Below are 24,774 nucleotides of genomic sequence, written 5' to 3'. Positions count from 1 at the left end.
CTGAGCCAAAAGGCGAAGCTCTCAATTTACCGGTCGATCTACGTCCCAACCCTCACCTATGGTCACGAGCTATGGGTCGTGACCGAAAGAACGAGATCCCGGATACAAGCGGCTGAAATGAGTTTTCTCCGCAGGGTGTCCGGGCTCTCCCTTAGAGATAAGGTGAGAAGCTCAGTCATCCGGGAGGGGCTCAGAGTTGAGCCGCTTCTCCTCCACATCGAGAGGAGCCAGATGAGGTGGCTTGGGCATCTGATTCGGATGCCTCCTGAGCGCCTCCCCGGTGACGTGTTCCGGTCATGTCCCACCGGGAGGAGACCCCGAGGAAGACCCAGGACACGCTGGAGAGACTATGTCACCCAGCTTGCCTGGGAACGACTCGAGATCCCCCGGGGAGAGCTGGAAGAAGTAGCTAGGGAGAGGGAAGTCTGGGCTTCCCTGCTAAAGCTGTTGCCCCCGCGACCCGGCCCCGGATAAGCGGTAGGTGATGGATGGATGGATGGATGGATGGATGGATGGATGGATGGATGGATGGATGGATGGACTGGTGTACAGTTTATGTCCTTAATGACTCTCATCACGTCTGCTTGCATGGAATCAGCAAGGGTTGGAGGAATTGCTGACAGCAAGCCATGCGCACACCTCCCGATTAACATTCAGAATGCTGGAATGGGTACTTGGACTGAGTGTTTTTATTAATGGCCCGAAAACACAGCTCAACATTCCCTCCCGCGCCCTGGGCGGACAGACCGTTTCGATGTTCTTCTTGGAAATGAACTAATGATGAAAAGTAAGTACATGATCTGTGCTCATATGCGCTTATCATAGTCTGTATGAATGTGGATCAGTTAGCCAAATTAGCCCAATAGCATTGGCAGAAGCTATTCCCGGCAATTATGATGCTCACAAATAAGGGCATGGTGTTAGCTAAAGGCATATTGTACAGTCACCTAACCTAACAATCGTGCCTTCCCTTTTTATGTATGTTACTAATTGTAATTATTTTTTTACAGCAACTGGATAGCATAATTGGACCGTTTTTTTTCTTTCAGGTTTTGGGCAGCATATACACAGTCACTACATAAGTCAATGTGCTACACATAATTAAAAGCACAACATTTAAAAGCAGTTACCAACAAAATTACGAACAACATTTTGGTAAACATTATTTTAAATTCTTTGAAAGACCTTCATCATTGGTGAAATGTTTTATACAACGCTTTTTTACAGCTGTAACTGTTGTGAAAGTGCTATACAAGTAATATGTTGTATGGGAACAGGAGGAAAATTATGTACAGTATACATTTTAAAACATTTACACTTAATTGGTATGTTTTCACTCCTCACTCGTATTCACTCTGATAATGAATGATACGTACAAATCAGGGAATGTATTATACATACTGTACGTGTAGAGATGTTTTTTTTTAACGGGTTATTTGGGGTGGGGGTGCGTGTGTGTGTGCGCGAGTGTGTGTGTGTGTGTGTGTGATGGGGGTTATTATATTTGGGGCAAACCTTATATTTACGGTATTCATACTTTTTGTTGGTTCGGTGGTGTGAAATTTGTCTAACGTAAAATGGCTGCCTTGGCTGAAAACACTTGGGAAATCCAATCCACGATATTGTAGAGAAGAATTATGAAACAGGTCAATGAGATAAACAATCTCACTTCACCCCCCCCCCACCCCCAAAAAAACCCCACTATGCTCAACTTCTTTTATGAGCGTGGTAGTGTTCTAAACATGATTTCAGGAAGCATTTACTCAAGCAGCCACCTCAGCACTTAAAATGTCAGAAAAGGACAGGGAAGTTTATCAAGTGTGAAGGCATAAAGGAAAATTGAAATTACTTCTGTTCATTATATCACACATGCAAATTCCATGGTCAGATTGTGTGCATGTGTTCCAGAAAATGCCTTCACACTGAAGGCCATCTGCAACGGATGCATATAGCCGTCAGGCAGACAGATGTTTGAATCGTAAACACACACAGAATTTATACTTTTACTTAATAAAAACAACAACAAAAAAAAGATTTTTGTTGGAAAATATTTTGGCGTCTCAACCCTTTTCATGCACCCAGTGACCTGAGAACATAATAAGCTGTCCACTGACATAGTTAAACTGCCCAAATAAATCCATGTATGCCTGTGCAGTCCAAATTTCATTTTGGGTAATTAATAACTTGAATTTGTCTGAATATGCGAATGGTTGTTCGCGTCAGAGATGCGATTGGCAGGGGAAGTTTTAGCTCAAATGACAAGTTAATTCTCTATTCATTTTGCTGCGCCGATGGACAATGTATATACAGTGCAACTAAAGATAAAGTGATCAAGAAGAGTACTACTAATTGTAACCATGTCTCAAGTAAACTATTATTTTTTTAATAGCTGAAACTACTACTAATAATACCTAGCTGTTTACCTAAATGCTAAGCCTGAAAAAAGCTCTTTGTTTTCGATCCTGACAAGTGACAAGGCACAAATGATGAGAAGTCAAGACTCATCAATGTCTTAAAATTGCCAATTTTCACTTGCCCCTTCCACAATATTATCTTCCAGTTGTGCGGGAAAAATCAAAAGCATACACGATGAAGGGGATGGGTGAAATCGACAGAATGTGTGAGGCACATGAACAGAGGATGAAGGAGGTCGAGAATGAGAGCACGCCAACTGCTCTTTTGTTTCCTCAAACCGGGGCACTGCTGGGTCTAAACAGTTACATCATCCTCGGCAAGATATCCACGGATCTCTTATGTGAGAACATGTGACAGGAGTTTAACATCATCTTACTTGTGCCGTATAGGCCTACATTGCTTTGTCTAGACCAACAGACTCAACAATAAAGATTTAAAAACAATCAGATTCTGTTTGACCTTTGGACTATACTCGTGTTTGTAATTTGCAAGGCTTGGGTGTGTGCTCGTCTCGGTGCATCACAGCGCCGTTGGTGGATTGGATCTCACTGGGTAAGGGAATTCATTTCTTTGCGTCACCCATAGTCTTTTGTGAGAAGGGGGTGAGCGAACAATTGGAGCATATTGTGTCATGGTACACGGCCAATAGAGGGCGGACACAGGCAAATGATGGAGGGGAAGATCGATAGAAAGATGGATGAATGGAAGGAGCACAGACAAAATGAAGTGCACAGACAATCAGGGGGAAGCCTGTCACGTCTGAGCCTAAAGGGAGCTGCAACTAATGCATCACCACATGGTGAGGCGGTCTACAAGGTAGGCTGACCAAGATGTCAGTCTTAATTAGCTGCATGACTGTGCGCAAAAAAAAGCTACACAAAAATACTATGGCTCTTACAATGGTGCAAACCATTCTTGAGATGAGCAAGGCACTCCTTCACATCTGTTATTCAAATTGTTTTTTCAGTATGTGTAAACATAATATGCATGTGTTCTGAAGCAGTAACCCGATTCCACAAGGACCGTTTTTTTTCTGCATGATAAGGCGCTTCGGATTATAACCTTCAATTAATGGCCCATTTCAAAATTGTTCACATACATAGGGACGCACTGCATTATCAGGCACATACAATAGAAGCTAGAATAATTGCTGCAGTTGCACTATGCATCCTCTAGATGGAGCTACACTAAAGGGAATACAATACAATACAGCTTTATTTATATACAGTAAAGCCATGCCGAACTGGTCACAAACACGGACATGAAACATATAAATGCAAATGGCAAAACAATAAATGAAAGACAAAAGTTATGAAGACAATTGATTCAACAAAAAGGCACACAAATCTCATGGGCTCACATCCAAATGGGGCTACATATCCTTAGAAGTCTTGCTTGTCTCCTTCTCCTTCTCCTTCAGTAGTTTACTATGCTTTTGGTCTTATCTTGGTTTCATAATGGCTGCACAGAGCTCACAGAGTTGATATCTGTTTGCGTGTGTGTTGGCGAATGCGCATGTCAATTAGTGTCGGGCAGATCTCTGTTAGGTTACAATTGGTTCCTGCTAATAATCACCACTAGATGGCATAGGAACACTAACAGGGAAACAACTCAATGGGGAATATGAAGGGACTGTAAATCCATATCTAAGGAGCATCAGATTATTGGGCGCGCTGTCGGCTTTTGAGAAAATTGAATGTTTTTAGGTGCGCCTTATAGTGCAGAAAATACGGTACACATTTGGCATGTATCATCCAGTTTAGAGACCGTTCATTTCACTTGCCTCAATCTTCAGAGTACATACTTACAGTTCATCTTAACAACAAAATGATTGGGGGGATACAGACAGAGTTCCGAATTCATTTTCATTAGCTTCATGAACATCAGAAGAAATAACTCCACAAGTTTTGGCTGTGGTGTTCCGGTTCTTTTGTGATGCTCCAAAGGAACGTATCACTGATGGCAAAGAGGAGAAACATGACGACTATAGAATGGAAATCAACGCCCAATGTGCGAAAACGGTCTGGTGGTTTTGTCTTGGCTAGCCAGTGCAACACAAATATGTCAACATTAAGTTGAAGAACAGAATGTACAGCAGAGAGTAAAGGCCTTTCGTTGTTTTTGTAACCATTGAAATCACCCATGCAAACCAGACATTTGAAAATCTTTCACTGGGTAATATTTTAAATACAATGTAATTAAATTAGTCACCTACAGAGCATAACTTTTTACATTGTAAAAGGCCGGAGGAGGTTAATATGATGCAATTCATGTATTATACGGTAGGGGGCAGACTCTTTTCTCTTTTGTTTGTAAAGTGTAGGCAGGGATTAAATTTAGACTTCATATGCGCGTGTACATGGTTTAAAAATTCCTTTCTTTAAAAATGTCATTTAATCTTAAAGTGCATTACTATATTTTTCAATACCAGTGAAAGTTTTGTGTCTTTCTACAATCAGTGGGATCAGTAGCAATGTATGTGAATGATAAAAGTACATGTATTGCATTTCATGAAATATTTTGTAAAAGATATGTTCATTACGTTTTACTAATGCTCCTGTGCTTCTTTATACCAAAACAAAGGAAATACATGATATTTTGCTTATTTAAAGCAGAGTATGGTATAATTTTAATAGTCCGGCCTACTTAACATCTACCGAGGCCGTATGTGGCCCACAACGTGAAATGAGTTTGACACCGCTGTTTTACAATAACCTATTTCAGTCTTCAAAACATGCCGAGTTACAAATACAGTATATAAAGTGTAACAAAGTGAGTCACTCACAATGGGAGGTCAATTGCAACTTCCAACTTTCCAAAATCACCAAGAACAATAATCTTGAAATTTGCAGCAAACACTGCCGACAGACATTATTCTCGGCTTACAAAATCGAACGCATGAATGCAGTTTGCAGACGTAACAGGCTTTGTTTCTTTTGAAAGTCAAAATCGACTGTTTTGGACAGCCTCAAACTGTGTCAGCCTGTAAAGACATTATTGCATAATTCTGAGGGATAAATATGTCACACACACAAAAAAACAACTAACGTTGAATGCATTCATTCACTATGTAAATTGTTTCCACAGCATGAGACCAATTCTCCCTCCTAAGTAGCTCTGCAGATTTAACACACCTCAATCGTTGAAATGTAAACGATGCTACAAGTAGGAAAAGTGAAACAATTGCCATGCACAACCTGCTCTCAACCATTTCAAATTCAACTACATGGCACCTCCTCTGTGAGGTCGTATGAAGATTATATCTATTGCATAAGATACTCAAAAAGTACCTGGAACACTGACGGCAATTTGTTAACTGGTGTGAGTCAAATCATGACAGAAAAAAAAAAGGTTCTTAAAATAAAACATTCAAAATCCATAAAATCAAATGACCAGAAGACGCCACAGACCAAAGCGCTATGAAATAAAATAGTAAAGGTAAAAGAAGATCAAATAAGACAAAAATGAAACTAAACAATATTAATGGTTTGCGCTTGAGGTGCCGCTCACTGAACCCAAGTAACCGGAGGACTGGTGAATCCTGGAACCACAATGCGGCAGACAAAACAACAGCATGACTCGAAAACATTACGAGAAGCACGATGGAAAAGACAAATTTACTGGCACCTACAGACAAACCAAGCTGATCACTACTCGCGATTAATATGTTATAAGAGCACGTGATGAAACAAGTAACCCACTTACAGCAACAGTTGTGCTGCGGGTGAACCGAACTCAAGTTTCTTCACATCAACCAGAATTTAAGATCAAATTGTCTGACTGCTGACCCCTACTGGTTTCAAACCAGAAGAGGTGAGGAGACTGGAAAGGATGAGCATCTTTTCTCATTATGGACATATCCACCTCCTCTGATATGCCCCATTTACAAATATGATGATACACACACATGTGGATTCTGAGTACATAATTGCTGAGTGGTGTGCATATTCCCAAATCGCAATACATACTCTTGACACACTGATACAGATCAACAATTCTCCATGTGCAATGTCTCACACAATCCCAAATCATTTGGCAAAGAAAATAAATACAGAGTATCATGCTGATTCATTCTGAACACTGGATTGTTGACAAAAAGTGGAGAGTCACATATTGAGCCATACGCTTGAATTTGTCATCATGGAATGGCTCAAGATTTTGCAGTATGATGCTTGGGCCTGTCACACTGTGATCATGTGAAAAGTGTGGAAAGATATTATGTGTGCGCAATACTTTATGGAAATGCACTGTACAGTTTGCCCATGAAGATTTTCAATAAAAAAGGGAAAACACTGTACATGATACTATGTCACATTATAAAAATGGTACGTAATAAGCAAAATGATAGAAAACCTGGATTACCTGGATTGTGCCAAAGTCCACGTTTTCATAATGGAAATGAGCACATTCTGCCAGTTTGGGGAAGTGGCCCTTGGTAAAACAAAGCCTGAAAAACACATGCAGAGTGTTGCCAGTCACTTGTAACACTTTGAGAGGAAAACATACAGTTTTGTGCATACAGCGAAAGTAATAAGAGGTTGCAGATAGAAATAAACTAGAAATAGAGGGGAAGAGGCGTTAAACAGCATGTGAGAAGAGACGCATACACATACAAGAGAGCCCGACGGTAGGGTGTTGTGTCTGTGTCGGAGTGTCTACTAACTTCTTAACATTCTTGACCTTCATGCTTGCTGTGCTGCTGCTGCATGAGCGCATGAGGGTCTCGCTCCGCAATTCGGGGATCTCAGCACTTCTTGCCTGAAATATCGCACATACACAACAAACTCAATTGTGCTCAGATGCTATGAGTTTCATTAATTGTTGATGGTAACGTATTATTATGGCACAAGTCTTCCGGATGTCAAAATTCTTGCGGCAAAACAATACCGTATTTTCCGCACTAAAAGGCGCTTTGGACTACAAGGCGCACCTTCAATGAATGGCCTATATTAAAACTGTTTTCATATGTAGTGTGCACCGCTTTATAAGGTGCATAGAATAGAACCCACAATAGTGGCTGCGATATCATTATGCATCCACTAGATGGAGCTACACTCAATACAATACTATACAGCAGTCTTCCTCAACTGGCTGACCGTGATCCACGACCGGACCGCCGACCTCCTCTGTCCGGACCTCCTCTGTCCGGACCCCCGGCAAATTGTATAAAATAATAAATTATAGTGATTTTTACGTTATACATTTTATATTTTTGGACTATAATCTGCACACTACCGCGATCACTTGTTAAAATTATCCGTTGTATTCTTTGCATGCATTAACAGATGTATTGCAGAGGACCGCAGCAGCTCGACTGTGTGTGTATGAAGTTTGACTAACTGGAGACCCTGGCTGAGCAGGGCATGTCGGCGATAACGATGCGCTGATTGGCTCCTCTGAACTGAAGGTGTGCCCATAAATAGGCGTCACGCATTCAAAATGCATGATTGTGTCAGGAAACAGACGCATGCGCGACGCCACAGTGTGCTCACAGCTTCAGCCCAGGAGAGCCGCACACAGACAATTAGACAAGACGAATCGCGGGAGGTTTCAATTGTGTGCAGTTTTGCTCCCGTCTACCCGGGGATCTTTGCAGCTGTTTAACAGCAGAACACCGCAACATGGTAAATGAACATCACAATGGCGTCCTCAAATAATATTTGCATGCCTCAGACATTGCATTCACCTTCAGTGGAAGAACAGCACTGCACATTCCTGTGCTCCCTTGTGTCAGTATTTAAAATGGTTCTTAACTCCTCTTCTGATATATTTTTCAGTGATTTCAGAGGGGATGTGAAAAGGGGAATTGTACAAATGAAAATGATATTTTTGTTTTCATGTTTAGTATTTATTTAGGTAAAATGAGTATTTTGTTTTGGTTAAACTGAGGGAAAAAAGACAACTACTGTTTAACAAAGTTAAAGTAAAAAATGACTTATTTCCCTAAAAGGGCTATTTCTATTATTAAGCAGGCACAACTTAACAAAATAAAAGAGTTCCTGTGCCTCAACACAATACCTCTCATTATTTGCTGTGTACTGGCAAACTTCTTCTTTTTCTCAAAATTCTTATTTTCATGCACCCCTTTATTGGTTGGTTGTGAGGAGTGTTGATTTGTATAAGCTTGGCTTGGCCATACTAAATGGGCATATAGCCCTGCTCCCCATGACCACCGTGCATGGGACCGGACCTTGGTCTTATTAAAAAAAAAAAGTGGACCGACAGTATTTCTAGTTGAGGACCACTGCTATACAGCTTCATTTAAATGGAGCTTTCACAACCGCTGAAGCTGTAACAAAGCGCTTTACAGAACATTTAAAATACTGCGTCCAAGTAATCGGAATATTGATCCATATATAAGGCACGTCGGATTATAAGGCACACTGTTGGCTTGTTGAGAAAATTGAATGCTTTTAGGTGCGCCTTATAGTGCGCAATATGCGGTACTTCAGGACTTTCCAACAGAGATCCAATTTTTTTTAATTTGTGCAACCAGACTTTAGACACACCTTCATTAATCGAGTTTGCCCATCACAATTTGGGTGCATTTCTGAAATGAGCACCAAGAGCTGGTTTGTTTTTGCATATTTTCCCCGACATATCAATCTCATGGATGAATTTAAAGGCTTAAGGCACCTATAGGCATCGTAGGGCCTGCAGGCTACAGCCGGCCCGTCTTCAGTCTCTGACTAGCCCTCGCAGAATTTATGAATTACAATTAAAACATTGAGTACGTGTTGCTTTTATGTAGATGTGAACGTGTGTCAGTGTAAGCCAGCAAGAGCAGCAACTTGTCTTCGGTGTTGCCAACTTAAAGATATTGTTACAGTATTTCGTGACTTTTACAACTATTTTAGCAACTATTAAAAAAAAAAAAAAAGGCCAGATGTCTATGGTCCCCATGTTAGCAACCATATTATGTTCTACATGGTGGAGAAGGAATTTGCCCTGGGAATATTTTGGAGTCCTTAGAATGCCTAATATTAGGTTGTGCTCATAATGTCAGCATACTTTAATAAATATATGTACAAAAAATAGATATATGGACAATATAGAATATAGAGAGAGTGACATCCTATTAACAAATTTAAACATTAAATTCCTATTCAACACAATTGAGCTAGAACGTTGATGAAACATCCAGTTTTAGTTTCTCATACGGCCCATTTGAAATATTAATTATACTAATTTGCAGTGTGGCACTGGGCACATATAGCTGATTTAGTGCAGTCCTCAAAGGCAGCGGTCTCGTCAATGCCCGGGGCCCCTGTCCCCTGTCCCCTGTCCCCTGTCCCCTGTCCCCTGTCCCCTGTCCCCTGTCCTGTCAATAATAGTCATGTTAATTTTTGATGCCAGTTTGGCCCTCGGAAGCAATCGTGGTGGCTGCTGTCTTGCTTAACATTTCGAACCTCCACAGCAACATGTGAGAATTAATTCCCCACTCGGAGAACCGCATATAGAAATGTACCCACACACACCGCCTACAACTCTCTATGCCCTGGGTTTCATTTGCCTTACAATTTCCGCCGTGACATACCTGGTTATGATGCTTAACGCTGAACGTGTGAGCAAGAGAGAGCTCACGCTCGCATTTATTGCTTCGTTTACGTTGAAAAAAACGTGTCAAGAACTGCGCTGCTCACCTTTTGCCATGTGGGAACAAAGCAGGGACAGGCGGCGTATGGGAGACAGCAGTTGCTCAATTTAAATACTATTTTATTTGGGCTATAAAACGCCCAGCCTGGCGTAACTGTTCTTCTGTTCCAAATGTGTCAACATTGTGTGTAACGCTTGGGCGACATCATCATCGGTTGACCTGTTTTCCCTGGAGGCGAACTGGCAGGGGTCGAATGAGGGCAACAGTCTCTGGGTTATGATGGACGAAAAGACGCTCGGCCCCATTACGGTTTCTGAAAGTGTCGGAATGACCTCTGCAAAATGTCGAGTGTCCAACTTCATAATTCCATGCGGAATAATACAAAAAGTGGGCCTTCTAAAGTAAAATAAATGTATGCAAAACACATCATACCGTGCTGTAATACTGACGGAGGTGTAAATATGTCGGTACCTTCCCTTTTCCAGTTCTATGACTACCAACTGGGTTGGGGGAAAATGGGGATTTGATCAAATGGGGACTTTGAAAGAACACACAAAATTTGCATGAGCGAGTAATGTTGCGCTCAAGAACCAGTTCACGATAACTTTGTTGAAAATAACATTATCATATATTTTGTATTATTGAACCTAATACAAAGTATATACAGTTGATTAATAAAACTATATTCTCTGTAAATTGCAGTGACTATTTGAGAAACTGAAAAAAGAGCACATACAGTACATAATAATTAACAACCCGGTGTATATGCAACAGGGAACAAGTGTGACAGTTAACAGTTGCTGAGCGCTTCCTTGTAACCACCAGAGATATGAATAATGTATGCTACTCTCGTCAAGTCTAAGTGCACTATCAAATGTTGAATTAAGACAAGTTGACAGAAAAGGCCTTTCAATTCAATATTCATTAGCACTGTGTGCTTGTTGATTCTCTCCCTCTTGCCCAGTCAAGGAAGGCAACCACATATCCACTCCAACAACGGTGGGACTTCGTCTGCACGTTACCATGGAGACGGCCTCATTTTCACTATACTGTTGCAAGAAGTCAAACCCAAACCCGAGACTAGAGGGGAAAAAAAAGAATACTGTTCAAGGTTCCTTGTATATGACCAAAAAGAGAGAGGCTTTTTTTAAAATATCTTACAAGGTTTCTGTCGTACACAAATAATGGTCTTACCTCTAAGAACCGAAAAATATTAAGCTTGCTACTTTGAAAGAAATGACGAATTCTGCTGAATTGTCATGAAAATAAACCTAAGGCGAAAAAAATATTACATATGGGAAGTAAATAAATACTTGAGCAAAGAGCAGCAATGCATTAGGAGAGGGTTGGGTGGTATTACAGTAATATGGTATCCCATGGCGTCTAAAAATAGCGACAGTGTCACTTTCAACATCGTGCCCCCTAAAAAAACAAACTGCAGTGCATAAGGACCTTTGTAATATGATATTAAATGATATTTGGCCCATATAAATGTGTAACTGTGTTTTCAACTCAACAGGGCTTGCGACGAGCATATTGCCCATCGCCCCCTCCAAAGGAATTGCAGCTGCTGCAATTTGGCATCTTTGTTTTCGGTTGTTATAGTACGAACATCAACAGCATTATAAGTTGCTAAACTGCGCAAGACATTTTGAAATACTACGGGGGCTGACAATCATTTCGGAAAAGGAAGCAAAATACATGTATTTCAGGCAGGCAGCTATTAGCGCATAGCCTAATGAGAGAGCCTTCACTTTGAGTGACTGCAATGTTGAAAGGACGCCTAATATGACATGTGGCCTTGTGTCATAGCGGCATGTCTGATGTTTGAACAAACCAATCTGTGTCAAAATTGCTAAAGAATAAAATAAGTTAAGAACAAAAAGAAAAGAATGCATGCCTCAGCTATTTAAGAGTAAGCGAACCTAGAATTGCTGGCTTTGAGCATTAGATTAAACTCTTCAGCACTCAATGAAGTCCAGCTCGACAGTTTATCAACACCTTTGTCAATGTTATTTCTTTGCTGGCCTCTCACGGCAACATACGACGGAAGTTTGGCCATTTGCACGCCAGAGAGGAGACGAAAATACTCAGGTTAGCTTAGCGCGAGATAGCATGTTGAAGTTTGTGATTTAGAAATGAGAGACCTCTTTAAATATTTTCAAGTAAGGGATTATTATGCAGAAGAAACAAAAATGGATAAAACAAACGGAAGAAACGTGATACAGGTACTGAGTGACACATATATGAGTGATAAGTGTAGAGTACAACAATCAACGTTTTTTAGACTTTGGTTTGAAACATAGCAGAAGATTTTTCATAACCCCAAAGATGACCGAGATATATAAACTAGAGCAGAATGTGTGCTATCGGTTATGTGGACAGGAAAGCGCAGGAGGCCACGCACACATATTTTGAAAATGTCAAAAGTTGAAAGGCTACTGGGATGGAGTTTGGAAGTACCAAAGACCGACTCCGTGATGTACTGAGGGAATATCGATCAGGCAAATTTACAAGGCAGAGATATGTACTTGATAAAAGTGCTGCTGGCAGCCAGTAAGAAAGCCATAGCGAGGGCATGCTTTAAAACTGAACCAGCAACAGAGAAGCAATAGCTGGAAGTAGGAGGAGAAATATTTGATATGGAGAGATGAAATACATGCTTGAGGGTCCAGGAAGTGCTGTTTACATTGAGACGGGGGAAATTGGTTAAATATAAAAGAAGAATAAATGACACCACAAACTTGAGATGTGAAAGTAGATAATCAACTTGCATTAACAATATGGGACTTACATGTCACTGTTGATGTTTTTTAATTATTTGTTTTGATTTTTTTTCTCCTTAAAGGGCTCTTTAGCAGACCGTTTTGTTTCTAGACCTTTATAAATATACATGGCTCTTGATGTAATAATGATCTTATTTGCATGTGGACATTCTTTTTTTAATTGAAATGGTTTATCAGACCCACGTGGTCTTGCCTGTTAAAATAGTAAAGAAAAAAGAAATTGTATTACCATATTCCCTGATATAATGAGGGGACAGCAAAATGGTGTCAAAATTTGAATTTTGACACAATGGTGTCAAAATTAGAATTTTGACACCATTGTGTCAAAATTCAAATTTTGACACCGTCCAACTTAGCTATCAGCCATCTTCATTAACCTTCCATGGATGACAGTGTTTCACGAGCAGAGCACACATTGTCAATATAGAAGAGAAGGACAGCTACTCATACTTATTTTTCCAAGAAAATGTGACTCAGGATAGGACCCACAGTTCTAAACACGGTCGTGATGGAGTGTGCGTGTAAGTAAACTATCTCTTTGTGTGTCTAACCATGGCACTAATGGTCTCTTCCCAGTCAGGTCTCTCTCTGGGATGAATGTGAGTCAGTTCAGGCACAATGTCGTCGTCCTCCAGAGGCCGTCCAAGGCGAAGGCTCCTGCATGCATAAAACACAACACAATAAACCTTTTCACTCCTTTTCATTCAACACAGTTATTATTCAACACAGTTATTATATTATGTTTCACCTAATAAAACAAAAATATACACAGCACTCTTTTGTTTTCTTAAATAGGAGTTACAGAGTTATTTTTTAAATAACTTTTTCATTGTGTCCGAGTCACCCAGTTAAGGGGTTGAAAAATATAGTTTCAAGACCATAAGATTCACAAAAAGTCTGAAATTTTCTCCAAAATTGTTGGGGCGCCGAATAATCTGGGTCGCCTTGTGTATGCACAGAGTTCCAAAATCTGTGAATGCTGTTATGTGGCTTAGATGCGTTGTCCTCTTGACTGACTGATGTTATGCCAATGTGTTGCTTATATAGGGGAAAGGCGGACATAACTGAGGACAGAAGGCGGACCGAAAAGTGGGAAGGGTGGGCGTGAACGAGGACGATAAAGGCATGCCCCCAGTAGGTGTAAATAGTTCCGGGATGTCCATTCTGCAAATCAACATCCCGAAAATGGCACCTACGAAGAGACACGCTTACAAAGCACAGTTTAAACTGCAAGCTAACAGTTATGCGGAGGACCACAGGAATTGAGCAACTGCCAGAGAATTCAAGATCAACTTTGTCTCTTGCATTGGAATGTGTTGCAGCCATAAAATTCTAAGTTAATGATTATTTGCGAAAGAGAATAAAGTTGGGCAGTTTTAACATTTAAAATCTTGGTTTTGTAATGGATTCAATTTAAGATTTAAGGTTTAACATGATTTGCAAAGGGCGGCGCGGTGATCGACTTGGTTAGCACTTCCGCCTCACTGTGCAAAGGTGCAGGGTTCGATTCCAGCTCTGGACTTCCTGTTTGCACGTTTTCCCTGTCCCTGTGTAAGTTTTCTCCGGGTACTCCGGGTTCCTCCCACATACCAAAAACATGTGTGGCAGACTAATGGAACACTCAAAATTTTCCCTAGGTGCCAGTGTGGGCACGATTGTTTATCTATGCGTGCCCTGCGATTGACCTGCAACCAATTCAGGGTGTACCCCACCGACTGCCCGAAGACAGCTGGGATAGGCTCCAGCTCACCCTTGTGAGGATAAGCGGATCAGAAAATGGATGGATGGATGGATGATTTGCAAATCATTGTATTTTGTTTTTATTTCTGTTTAAGACAATCTCCCAGCTTCATTGGAATTGGATTTGTAAATTAAGGCTGGCCGTCTCCCGAGAAGCACTATGCATCACGTAAGGGCTTTTCAACTGACACAATCAAACTCTGGTGGTTGAGACTTGGGCCCCCTCTCCCCTGAATTCAACAGTCTCAAACTTGGGTCTTAAACTGGACAGTGATTTCCAACTTGACTGGCAAATTAGTGACGTTGTTAAATCCAGCTTCTTTCACCTTAGACAGCTGGCCAAAGTAAAACCTCTCATCTCTCATGAACACTTTGAGACAGTAATCCATGCCTTTGTCACATCCCGGCTCGATTACTGTAATACCCTGTACTTTGAAGTCAGCCAGTCCTCCATTAAGCGCCTTCAGCTGGTCCAGAATGCCGCTGCTCGCGTCTTGACTGGTACTCGTAAGAGGGAGCACATAACTCCTACTCTGGCATCCCTTCACTGGCTCCTTATACATCTTAAGAGTTATTTTCGAGATCCTATTATTCGTTTTCAAATCTCTAAATGACCTCGCGCCACCTTACCTCTCTGAGCTCATCCGCCCCTACACACCTGCCTGGCGCCTCAGGTTTGCGGACCAGACGTTATTAGAGGTACCAAGAACTAAATTGAGGCTCAGAGGGGATCAAGCCTTTTCTGTTGCTGGTCCCTCTCTCTGGAATGACCTCCCACTGAACATTCGGCCTCCTCGCTGCCCATCTTTAAAACCCACCTCAAAACTCACTTGCATTCTTTAGCATTTGACTCAGCAAGACTCAGATTTGTTGTTAGTTTTGCTGTTCGGTGCTTTCGCCCGTCCTTGTTACCGATTTGTTGTTTTACTGTTGTATATGTTAGTTGCTCCATGTACAGCACTTTGTATGCAGCTCTGGCTGTTTGAAAGTGATCTATAAATACAGTTGAGTTGAGTTGAGTTGAGTTGAGTTGAGAAGAAGGCTCAACTCAAGCCACTTCACCTGTTTTTCTCAATCACTCTGATCGTCAAATTACGGTAATCTAAGTTTGTTTACCTGGGGAAAGTTCTGTCTTCGGCCACCATCTCACCAGAACTGTGAAGTCCTGGGGAGATGGTCTACAGTGCAAAAGTATTACAGTGCACTCCGCTTAATAGAACACCGGTTAATAGAGTAATCCGCTTAATAGAGCAAAAGGCTCTGGAACGGATTTGCCTAATGCAATTTCCTATAAAGATACTCCGCTTAGTAGAACAGATCTCCGCTTAATAGAACAGGCCGTAAGCAATGAATATTGTAAACTAGTGGTTTTCGAAGTGTAGCTATCGCGATACTGTTCCACTATCGCGAGAAAACGCGGTAGTTCTAGCCGTATACAGTAACAGGTAGCACGCGTCACTCCACACATAGACACACGCACGTCACAATGGCTTCAACTTCATTCAAGAGACGAGAGAGAGACTAAGTGTAGCTATCGCGATACTGTACCACTATCGCAAGAAAACGCGGTAGTTCTAGCCGTATACAGTTACAGGTAGCACGCGTCACTCCACACATAGACACACGCACGTCACAATGGCTTCAACTTCATTCAAGAGACGAGGGCTATCACCTGCGGATAAGAAGGACATACTCAGACGATACGATGCATTGCCGGATTCTCAGAAGGTACGCCCGCGGTTTCCAGGACTTCCCTCTTATCCAGCGCATTGAGAGGGAAGTCAACCGCAAAATTACGGACTCCTGTTTCCAGACAAAAGTAACGAAATTTTTCTCGTGATTTGAGATGTTTGACTGAAGTTGATTAAAGTTGTTGTTTTGTTGTTTGATTAAAGATATGGACGTCCACAGTCGAAATATCTCTTCTAACTCGTCAGCAGGGGTTTTTCTCCGTGCATAACTTGGTCGTCGACGTGTCTGAAGGTGTACCTAATAAAGTGTCTCCGGTTAATAGAAACCCCGCTTAATAGAACAGAAGCGCTTCGGCCCAATGGTGTTCTATTAAGCGGAGTGCACTGTATTAGTATTATGCGACTGTTATTTCTCCCCCCCTTATTTAATATTTTGTCCCTTCAAACCCTTCTACATAGTTGTCTTTTCAGAGATTTCATTGTACAATAACTGGTTAATTTACTGCATTTAACTAAAGACACTAAAGACACCTGCCCACTATCACCCTTCTCTGTTCTAATGTGTGGGGACACCAAAGACATTCCACAGATTCCCGAGTGAGAAGGCCTCTAACAGTGAACTACGATGCCCAGTAGCACCTGCTCCAAACATCAAGACACCACAACAGAGGTTCACAGCACTACAGTGTCGACCTAGGGTCTTTAATTAGAAAATAAAGTGGTCTACTCCACGGAAAATAGCAAAAGTCCAGAACATCCTAATGTGTTGTTTTATAATTGAGTTACAAATATATCAATGTCATGAATTGACTGTGACACTCAAAGAGAAACAACTTATAGTACGCCAACAGTATTGAGTGTTGATTTTAATGTGCAATTACCATGATTCTTGAAAACGAGAAGTAGCTCAAGTTCCGATATGACAAAAACACGTGCGTCTGCTAGTGATTGGATGCGGATTCATATGAGAAGACAAACATACATTTGTGAGAAAATAGGAAGGAATTTAACTTTCCGTTTAACTCTCAGTCTCACTGAGCGTAATGATATTGTCCCATATTGTAACATTGGAAGTGCGGCACCGAAAACACAGCTTGCGTTTTATCTGAGCGCAGCATAAGGCTAGTAGACTACATTTCCACTGATTCTTTGGCTATATTCACACTGCAGCTGAATGACAATTTTTTTTTTGTCCTTTTGTGCACATACTCTACCTATATCTGATCTTTTCATGCTCTGTGAACAGCACAATTCTGACCCGGACCTCTTACATATGTAGAAATAAATTGAATAAGAATGTGATATATTTGCAGAACATGAACATACATCCGTTCACATTGTATATATTCGACCTACACGTCATCAAAAGCCATCAAACTGCGCTCCGCACAGGCAAGAGAGAGTGGAGGGAGACTACTGACTAATTCCCCCTCAAGAGATGCTTCGATTCATGATAAGAGTTAATCAGAAGACATAAATTGAGAGCAACTTGCTAACTCTCAAAAACATAAAAATGTATAAATTGCCATTGAAAGTAATTCAAAACAAAAATATTATTCTCTCTCTGTGAATTGTACATTTGCATTCCTTTTGAATTGGTTCCCCAAAATGGTAAAACTTTTATATAATGTTTGTGTCATGAACGGCACAGCAGAGCAAATATTATTAACAGATATTCTTGTGTCTACTTTACAAATGATAAAGCAGGCAATACAGTGCTGTGATGCGAATGGTAATTTATGCTTTTGTTCGGCTAAAAATTCTAATTAGTTATATCGAGAAAAAAGAAAATGTCAGAATGAGGTCTGCTCACCTGAGTTCATGCAGTCAAAATATTTTGGCCTGTTTGTAAATGAGGGGTTTCTGTTTGCTGCATATGTTATTTAAATTACATTACCTGGCATCGGATGCAAATAGAAGCTCCTCTGTGATATCAACTACTTTTAAGTTGGAAAAAAAAGGATTTGAGGATTATGTAGAGCTTTTTTGTTTTTTGTTTGTCAATGCAGCAAAACTGCCTTTGGCCAGGCTCACGCAGAGCGGCCCTCTCATTCATTTTCAATGGAGCCTATCTGCTGCTGCAGCAGTGGCCACAGTAGGCCAGCAAAAAGTGAGGGGAAAAAAAATAATCAAGCAGTATATAACTTAACAACTCAATGTGAGATTTTATGGAAATGCACTGACCAATAAAATGCAATTCAATCTATAAAGTGAAAGTCAGAAACGACTGTACAGGGTTGAGATGGAGAATACATTGTATATATTTTTTAAGCATCCAATCAATTTAACTGAATTTTATGTTTGAATGCTGATATGTTATTGAAACATTACATCCTGAACCTTCTAATCTTAACACAGATTATTAATTTTTGAGGGGACAGGGAAACGTCTCGTCTGTATCAAAACTGGGCTCAAGCCACTGAAAGTACGTTCATTGAGGTAAAACAACCAACTTAAACAGGAGGGGACTGCAAATTTTTAAATGAGAAAGCAACCTTAGACTGAGCAGACAGAGGAAGCTCACAATTACCCAGTCTCCACTTCATCCCTTTCAGCCTTTATTTTCTCTGCTTCTCAATCACTGGCTTTTTGTTGTAATGCTGAACCACTGTCTAATGTATGCTAAGCTACTGCTGCCATGGTAACCCTGGGGCAGGATTCAGAACTAGTTCAGGACTGTTACAACAGTTTGCTGTGAGCAGGTGGGGGCTGAACTACACAAAGGAAAAAGTAAAATTACTGATGACTGATATTCATCCTCGCATTTATCGGACCTTGGACGAAAGACGTGTAGGTATTGTTTATAGACATGCTAAGACTGACAATATTAACGCTAAGTGGTTGAAACACAGACCGAAAGAAGTTGAGTTAAATGGAAGGCAGTCGCTTCCATTTCCTCCGCACTCTCCATTTCAAAAGGAAATTCCCACAAAAAGTGGAGGAGGTTAGTTAGAACTCACTGGCGGAGTGTAACAATTAAATGAGTGATAGCCCACGTGCAAGCGGTCGGGATTGAGAAAGCCTCCAACGCAAGGAGAATCATGCAGAGTAACAAATAAACGCAATTTGTGTATTTGGATGCACCAGGCCTTTGCCAACAGCATTTGGCCCAAAATGTTTTTGAGTAGCTACTATTTTGTGTGTGTGTGTGTGTGTGTGTGTGTGTGTGTGTGTGATGACAACACACGGATATCTAGGTGTTAGCGTAGCGATGACGTAACTACCTGTCGATGGAGACATTGGTGGTGGAGCTGGTAGTTTCGGGGGGGGGGGGCCTCTTTCAATTCGAGGAATCTTCTTTGTTGTGGTGACAGTCATTGATGCACGTCACCGAGTTGCTACAGGTTGAAGGGATGTGGGTGGGGACTCCATAGGAGGTGTGAGGGTGATTTCAATCTACTAACTCTACTAACTCAGCTCCAGTGCTCAGGCACGTTGAGCAATGCTTCCACCTCTCATTCCCCCCCGCCCCTGCGTGCATATACTGGTCTCATTTCTCCTTGTAGCGTACACAAAGCCAAATAACACCCTCTCTTGTCATCCAACACGATCGCACATGCGTGTTCACAGTCACACCAACAGCAAACTGACACGTCCCGAGCATCTGCTTCTCAATCAGCCCATAAATCACATGCGCGTAGTCACCACTACAAACACTTCGGACTCCAACCAAACTAGCATCAGGAACCTAAGCGCAACCTAAGGTGTGGTCCCTCTCCTAACTCGCACCGTCATCTCCATCGCGGCACTTGAGTGCAAAATGTTTGGAGTTTCCCTCTTGCGCATGTACATTTGGCTTGTTACCTGTCCAAGATGTCAAGGCTGGACGTGGCTCCCAGCAGACCAAGTGCTGCACTCCCCACCGCTGCGGCAGCCCCGGTGCCTGCCTCCATGATACTGACTCACCGCAATGTGGAGCCTGCCAGAGAAGTCGAGAGAGAGAGAGAGAGAGAGAGAGAGATGTGCAGCCTGCCAGAAAAAATGGGGAGGAGGGGAGGAATAGAGAGAAAGAAAGAGGGAGGGGAATTTGGGGAGAGAAGGAGGGAATAGAAAGATGACATTAAATAAATCATACATATACTGTAGATGCAAGAGGAAGGATGCTGAGGTGCACACACACGCAAAAAGGCAAAGTGTCATTTGGCATGGGGATAAAAGTGGGTAAATAAGAGCCTGTGCATCAAATAATTCCTGCTAACCGAGCTTTTTAGAGAAGGGCTTACCACTGGTTTCATCACATGCAGATTCTAGCCAACAAAACCCGGCGTAAATCAACAGTTAAATGGACCCATTGGCCGCACTGCTTGGAATCATGTTGGTGCCTGACGTGTCTATCTTCGACCAACAATTTCCATGTTCAAATCCAATTTATACCAGCCTGCTGCTTACCGGCTGAATGATCTCTAAACCTATAAAAGACAATAATGAATTGCCGTGCAAGTATAAATGTGACACAGAGAAAAATCTATGCCGGCTTTTATTTGGCCATCGCTGACGATGCATTGCATACACAGGAAAGTGACGCCAGGGAGGGGAGGGGTTCAAGGGGCAAGGAGCAAGAAGCGTAGGAGGAGAGGATCCACACAGGAACACAATCAAGCAGCTGGTTCTCTGAGACAGAAGGGGTGTTGACACGGCACACATTTGCATTGGTGCTGCACCGATGTATTTTGTTGAGATATATCTTACACCACTGTAAATTATGTGGAGCGTTCACATGTATAAAGCTGCTGACTAAAGAGAAGTGTGTTAACCCCGGTGCAGCCCCACTTGCGTTCACACTGCAGTTTCTGCGGCCGTGAAATAAAACATGCACATGCGTAAAGTGTGCTTCCTTTTCCCCGCCTTGTTTGGGACATATCGAAAAACCACGGTTTATACTTCTCCAGACAAATCAACGCTGTGGTCCATCAGACACTGTATAAGGATGAGAGAGAAAGGAAAGAAGTGCAAAATACCCAGGATGAAAGTTATGCCACACCCGCATGTAATCAATTCTTCTTATGCGTAGCGAGTCTACCCTTGTAGCGTTCACACGTCCCATTTAATATCGGTGCTGCTCCTCAAACTAGCATTTACTCCGGAGTAAAATTTTAAACCACCTCCTGAACAGGGTTAAATTTGCTCCGGTTTAAGCTGTTTTCAGGGGCTACACCGCTATAACTTTGTATGTGTGAACACTCTATGGGGGGCAGCCCCGGTGCTACACCGGAGTAAAAGTTGCTGTGTGAACACCCCTAGAGTTACTGTGCTTTTCTCTTTCCCGGGCTCAAGACCGCAAATGCATCACGTTCAATAGCTAGATAAATAGATATACCGTATTTTCACGACTATTCGACGCACCGTACGGTTGGGCGCAGTCTCATTAATGGGTGACATTTCTGTATTTTACACAGACAGACCGCACTGTACCAATGGGCGCAGTTTTACAGTGGTAAAACATACGCCAGCTTAAACATACGGCATGCATGCGCGCACGCTATCACGTTAGCTTGAAGCATACGGTAGCATGCCAAGACATACAGATAAGATAAAAACACGTTTTTAAAAAGGCAACAAAAGCAGAACTGAGTTCGGGTGTATTTTATTTAGCCATCGTACAATGTTCTCACGTTTTTCGATCAATCATCACCCAGAAATCCATCAAAGTCCTCATCCTCTGTATCAGAAGCAGAGGACTGCACATCCCAGTTGTCATTGAACGCATCACATGCTAGTGTGAGTTGCTACGCATTGCCGAGCGGAAAGAAGGAGCAGCAACAGCAAAGTCAACATTTCTCTCGTGTGAAGCTTTCCCACATTTGAAAGTAAAGAACAGAGCAAAACATGGTGGCAGCGCGTGTGTGTGTAGAAAGAATTGAACAATTGTGCATGTACCGTAATCCATCAAAAACGCCGCGTTCCCTCTCGTTGTTGCATATTGTGGCGTAACTCGCCCAGCGCTGCCTCTCACTCTTTGTAAAGTTGTGTTTGCCATCGATCATCCATTGTTCCCATGCCGTTCGCAACTTTACTTTGAACGCCCGGTTGATGCCAATGTCCAGCGGTTGGAGTTCTTTAGTCAAGCCTCCGGGAATAACGGCAAGCTCAGAGTTCATTTGCTTGACTTGGTTTTTCATCGTTGCTGTGAGATGGGCACGAATGTCAAAAGCATAACCGGTGGCTTTAAGTTTGAGCTTCGTAGGTGTGTCTCTTTGTCGAATTTATTTTCAGGGGTTCTTAGAAACCAAAACCGGAGTTGTTTTGCAACAATGCACATTGCCACACTCTAAACAGGTGTTGGTACCTGCTTGCGGCGTCCCTTTAGCGTCCACTTACACTCCCACCCTTCACCATTGGCGGACTGCTCCCCAGCTTGCTTGCCTTCTCTCTCTCTCTCTCTCTCTCTCTCGATCTCTCTCTCTCTCTCTCTCTCTCTCTCTCTCTCTCTCTCTCTCTCTCTCTCTCTCTCTCTCTCTCTCTCTCTCTCTCTCTCTCTCTCTCTCTCTCTCTCTCTCTCTCTCTCCTCTCTCTCTCTCTCTCTCTCTCTCTCTCTCTCTCTCTCTCTCTCTCTCTCTCTCTCTCTCTCTCTCATCTCTCTCTCTCTCTCTCTCTCTCTCTCTCTCTCTCTCCTCTCTCATCTCTCTCTCTCTCTCTCTCTCCCTCCCTCCCTCCCTCTCCCTCCCTCTCCCTCTCTCTCCCCCTCCCCTCCCCCCTCCCTCCCTCCCTCCCTCCCTCCCTCCCCCCCTACCTCTCCATATATGTATATATACACGCCCACCCTTCCCTGATTGGCCGACTTCTTTCCGCATGCCTGGCCACAGTCACTTCCGCCTTTTCTCTATATAAACAGCGTGTCGGCTGTCAGTCAGATTTTGGAACTCGGCGCATACAAAGGATGCTCCGCACCATAAGGCGTCCTGTCCATTTTGGAGAAAATTTAAGACTTTTAATGGCGCCTTATAGTCGTGAAAATACGGTACTATGTATATGTAAACCTCACATATACTTAATATGTACATTTAGTAATATTAAGTATGGCCGAGTGTATGTGGTATTGCCCTGAGCCGTCAGTATTTCAAGGTATCAGCCACAGTATTTTCCGGACTATAAGTCGCTCCTTAGTATAATTCGCACCAGCCATAAAATGCATAATAAAGAAGAAAAAAAAACATATGTAAGTCGCACTGGAGTGTAAGTCACATTTTGGGGGAAAATCTATGTGATAAAATCCAACCCCAAGACCAGACAAGCCATATTAAAATAAAAATAGAGATCAACAGGCTGAATAATTGTACGATATGCTATCGCATAAACAACGAACAGAGAACATGCCTGGTATAACGTAACATATTAAGACTCATTCAGATAACTATTGCATAAAGAGCATGCAATAGGTTTACCAAACCATCAGTGTCTCTCCAAACACGAAATCCAATGAAATCTTCATCCTTTGTGTCTGTTTGAAACAAGTCTGCCAACTCCTGAGGTAGAAGATGTGGCGCTTCCTATTCTACGTCACTTATGTCAAACTCATTGTCAACTTATCAACACAGGCCTAGGGTGCCCCCTTCCAGTTTAATGTGAAAATAAAGTGAAATTATGTACGAATCATTTCACACATAAGTATCACACCCAGGCCAATCTATGAAAAACAAACAAAAAAAAAACTGTAACTTAGAGTCCGGAAAATGTGGTGCACCTCATTTGCCAAGAATCCTTTTCATGCGTGCACACAGCAGCTGCCAGTTGAGGTCCTCTCGGTGCACATTAAGAAATGTTGTCGGTGTTTACATCGAAGCGACAAAAAAAATTGAACATTGAATTTTAGACGAACGCTCAAAACAAAAAACTGACTGCAATGTTTTTGGCATGAACATGTTTATTGTGTCATTTCTTTTACACAACATTGAGGGTGCACTGATAACACTATTTTTTTCCTTTCATTTCAATAACTTTTCATACAGTTGCTCATTTGTGCAAGAATTCTTCCGTCTTGCCTGTTTCTGCAGTTGTTTTCAAAAATAAGCAAAACAAACAAAAAAAAATCTCATGTTATCCAGTCATCATCGACATCGCACTGGTTTACATAGTGAACGATGTTCAGTCCGGTCACTGCTGCGAGCTTCCTGGACTCAACATACTCATAGCTGCTCTGCCATTGGCTTACCGAGCATCATCCTGGCTTCCGATTGGCCAAGAGGGACCTCCCTGTCTATGTGCGTAGAAACTGAAGCTAGATCCGTAACATCCGATTAGCTGCTCAGAGTAAATTGCTTATGGCTCAACAGACATTCAAATAAACTAATATTTCCTCGAATGCTTTACTTGTTGTCAGGCTAAAAACACCCACGGGACGCTTCGTAGTCCACAATGGCCATAGACAACTCTCGAAGGCTAAAACCCTTATGCTAACCGGAGCGCTTCTCTCTCATTAGCGCTCCAGTTAGCGTAAAGTTTTTAGCATTCGAGAGCTAACTATGGCCATCGAGGACTACGAAGCGTCCCGTGGCTGGCTTAAAAGTTCATTGCATGCCAAGAAGTATTTGTTATTGTTAGATTCAGA

The 24,774-nt window shown here is 42.0% G+C and overlaps 1 protein-coding gene across 5 annotated transcripts in view; it reads right to left on the bottom strand.

The window, feature by feature from the left end:
* The window catches only part of arhgap32b (Rho GTPase activating protein 32b), a 115,275-nt gene that overhangs the window by 58,427 nt on the left and 32,074 nt on the right, over window positions 1-24,774 (bottom strand). For 4 of the 5 annotated variants that reach the window (XM_052046205.1, XM_052046208.1, XM_052046209.1 and 1 more), the window contains 4 exons: window positions 20,034-20,198; window positions 13,350-13,455; window positions 7,079-7,173; window positions 6,778-6,862 (listed from right to left, as the gene is read on the bottom strand). In XM_052046205.1, coding sequence (XP_051902165.1) covers window positions 6,778-6,862; window positions 7,079-7,173; window positions 13,350-13,455; window positions 20,034-20,122 — 375 coding nt within the window. In that variant the 5' untranslated portion in view covers window positions 20,123-20,198. The remainder of the gene's footprint in view (window positions 1-6,777; window positions 6,863-7,078; window positions 7,174-13,349; window positions 13,456-20,033; window positions 20,199-24,774) is intronic. The other variant, XM_052046207.1, reaches the window with a different exon arrangement.

The sequence above is a fragment of the Hippocampus zosterae genome, chromosome 16, assembly GCF_025434085.1.
Source record: "Hippocampus zosterae strain Florida chromosome 16, ASM2543408v3, whole genome shotgun sequence".
NCBI classification, from domain to species: domain Eukaryota; kingdom Metazoa; phylum Chordata; class Actinopteri; order Syngnathiformes; family Syngnathidae; genus Hippocampus; species Hippocampus zosterae.
Note: the sequence above shows the minus strand (reverse complement) of the source record. Positions and strands in the feature narration are given on the sequence as shown.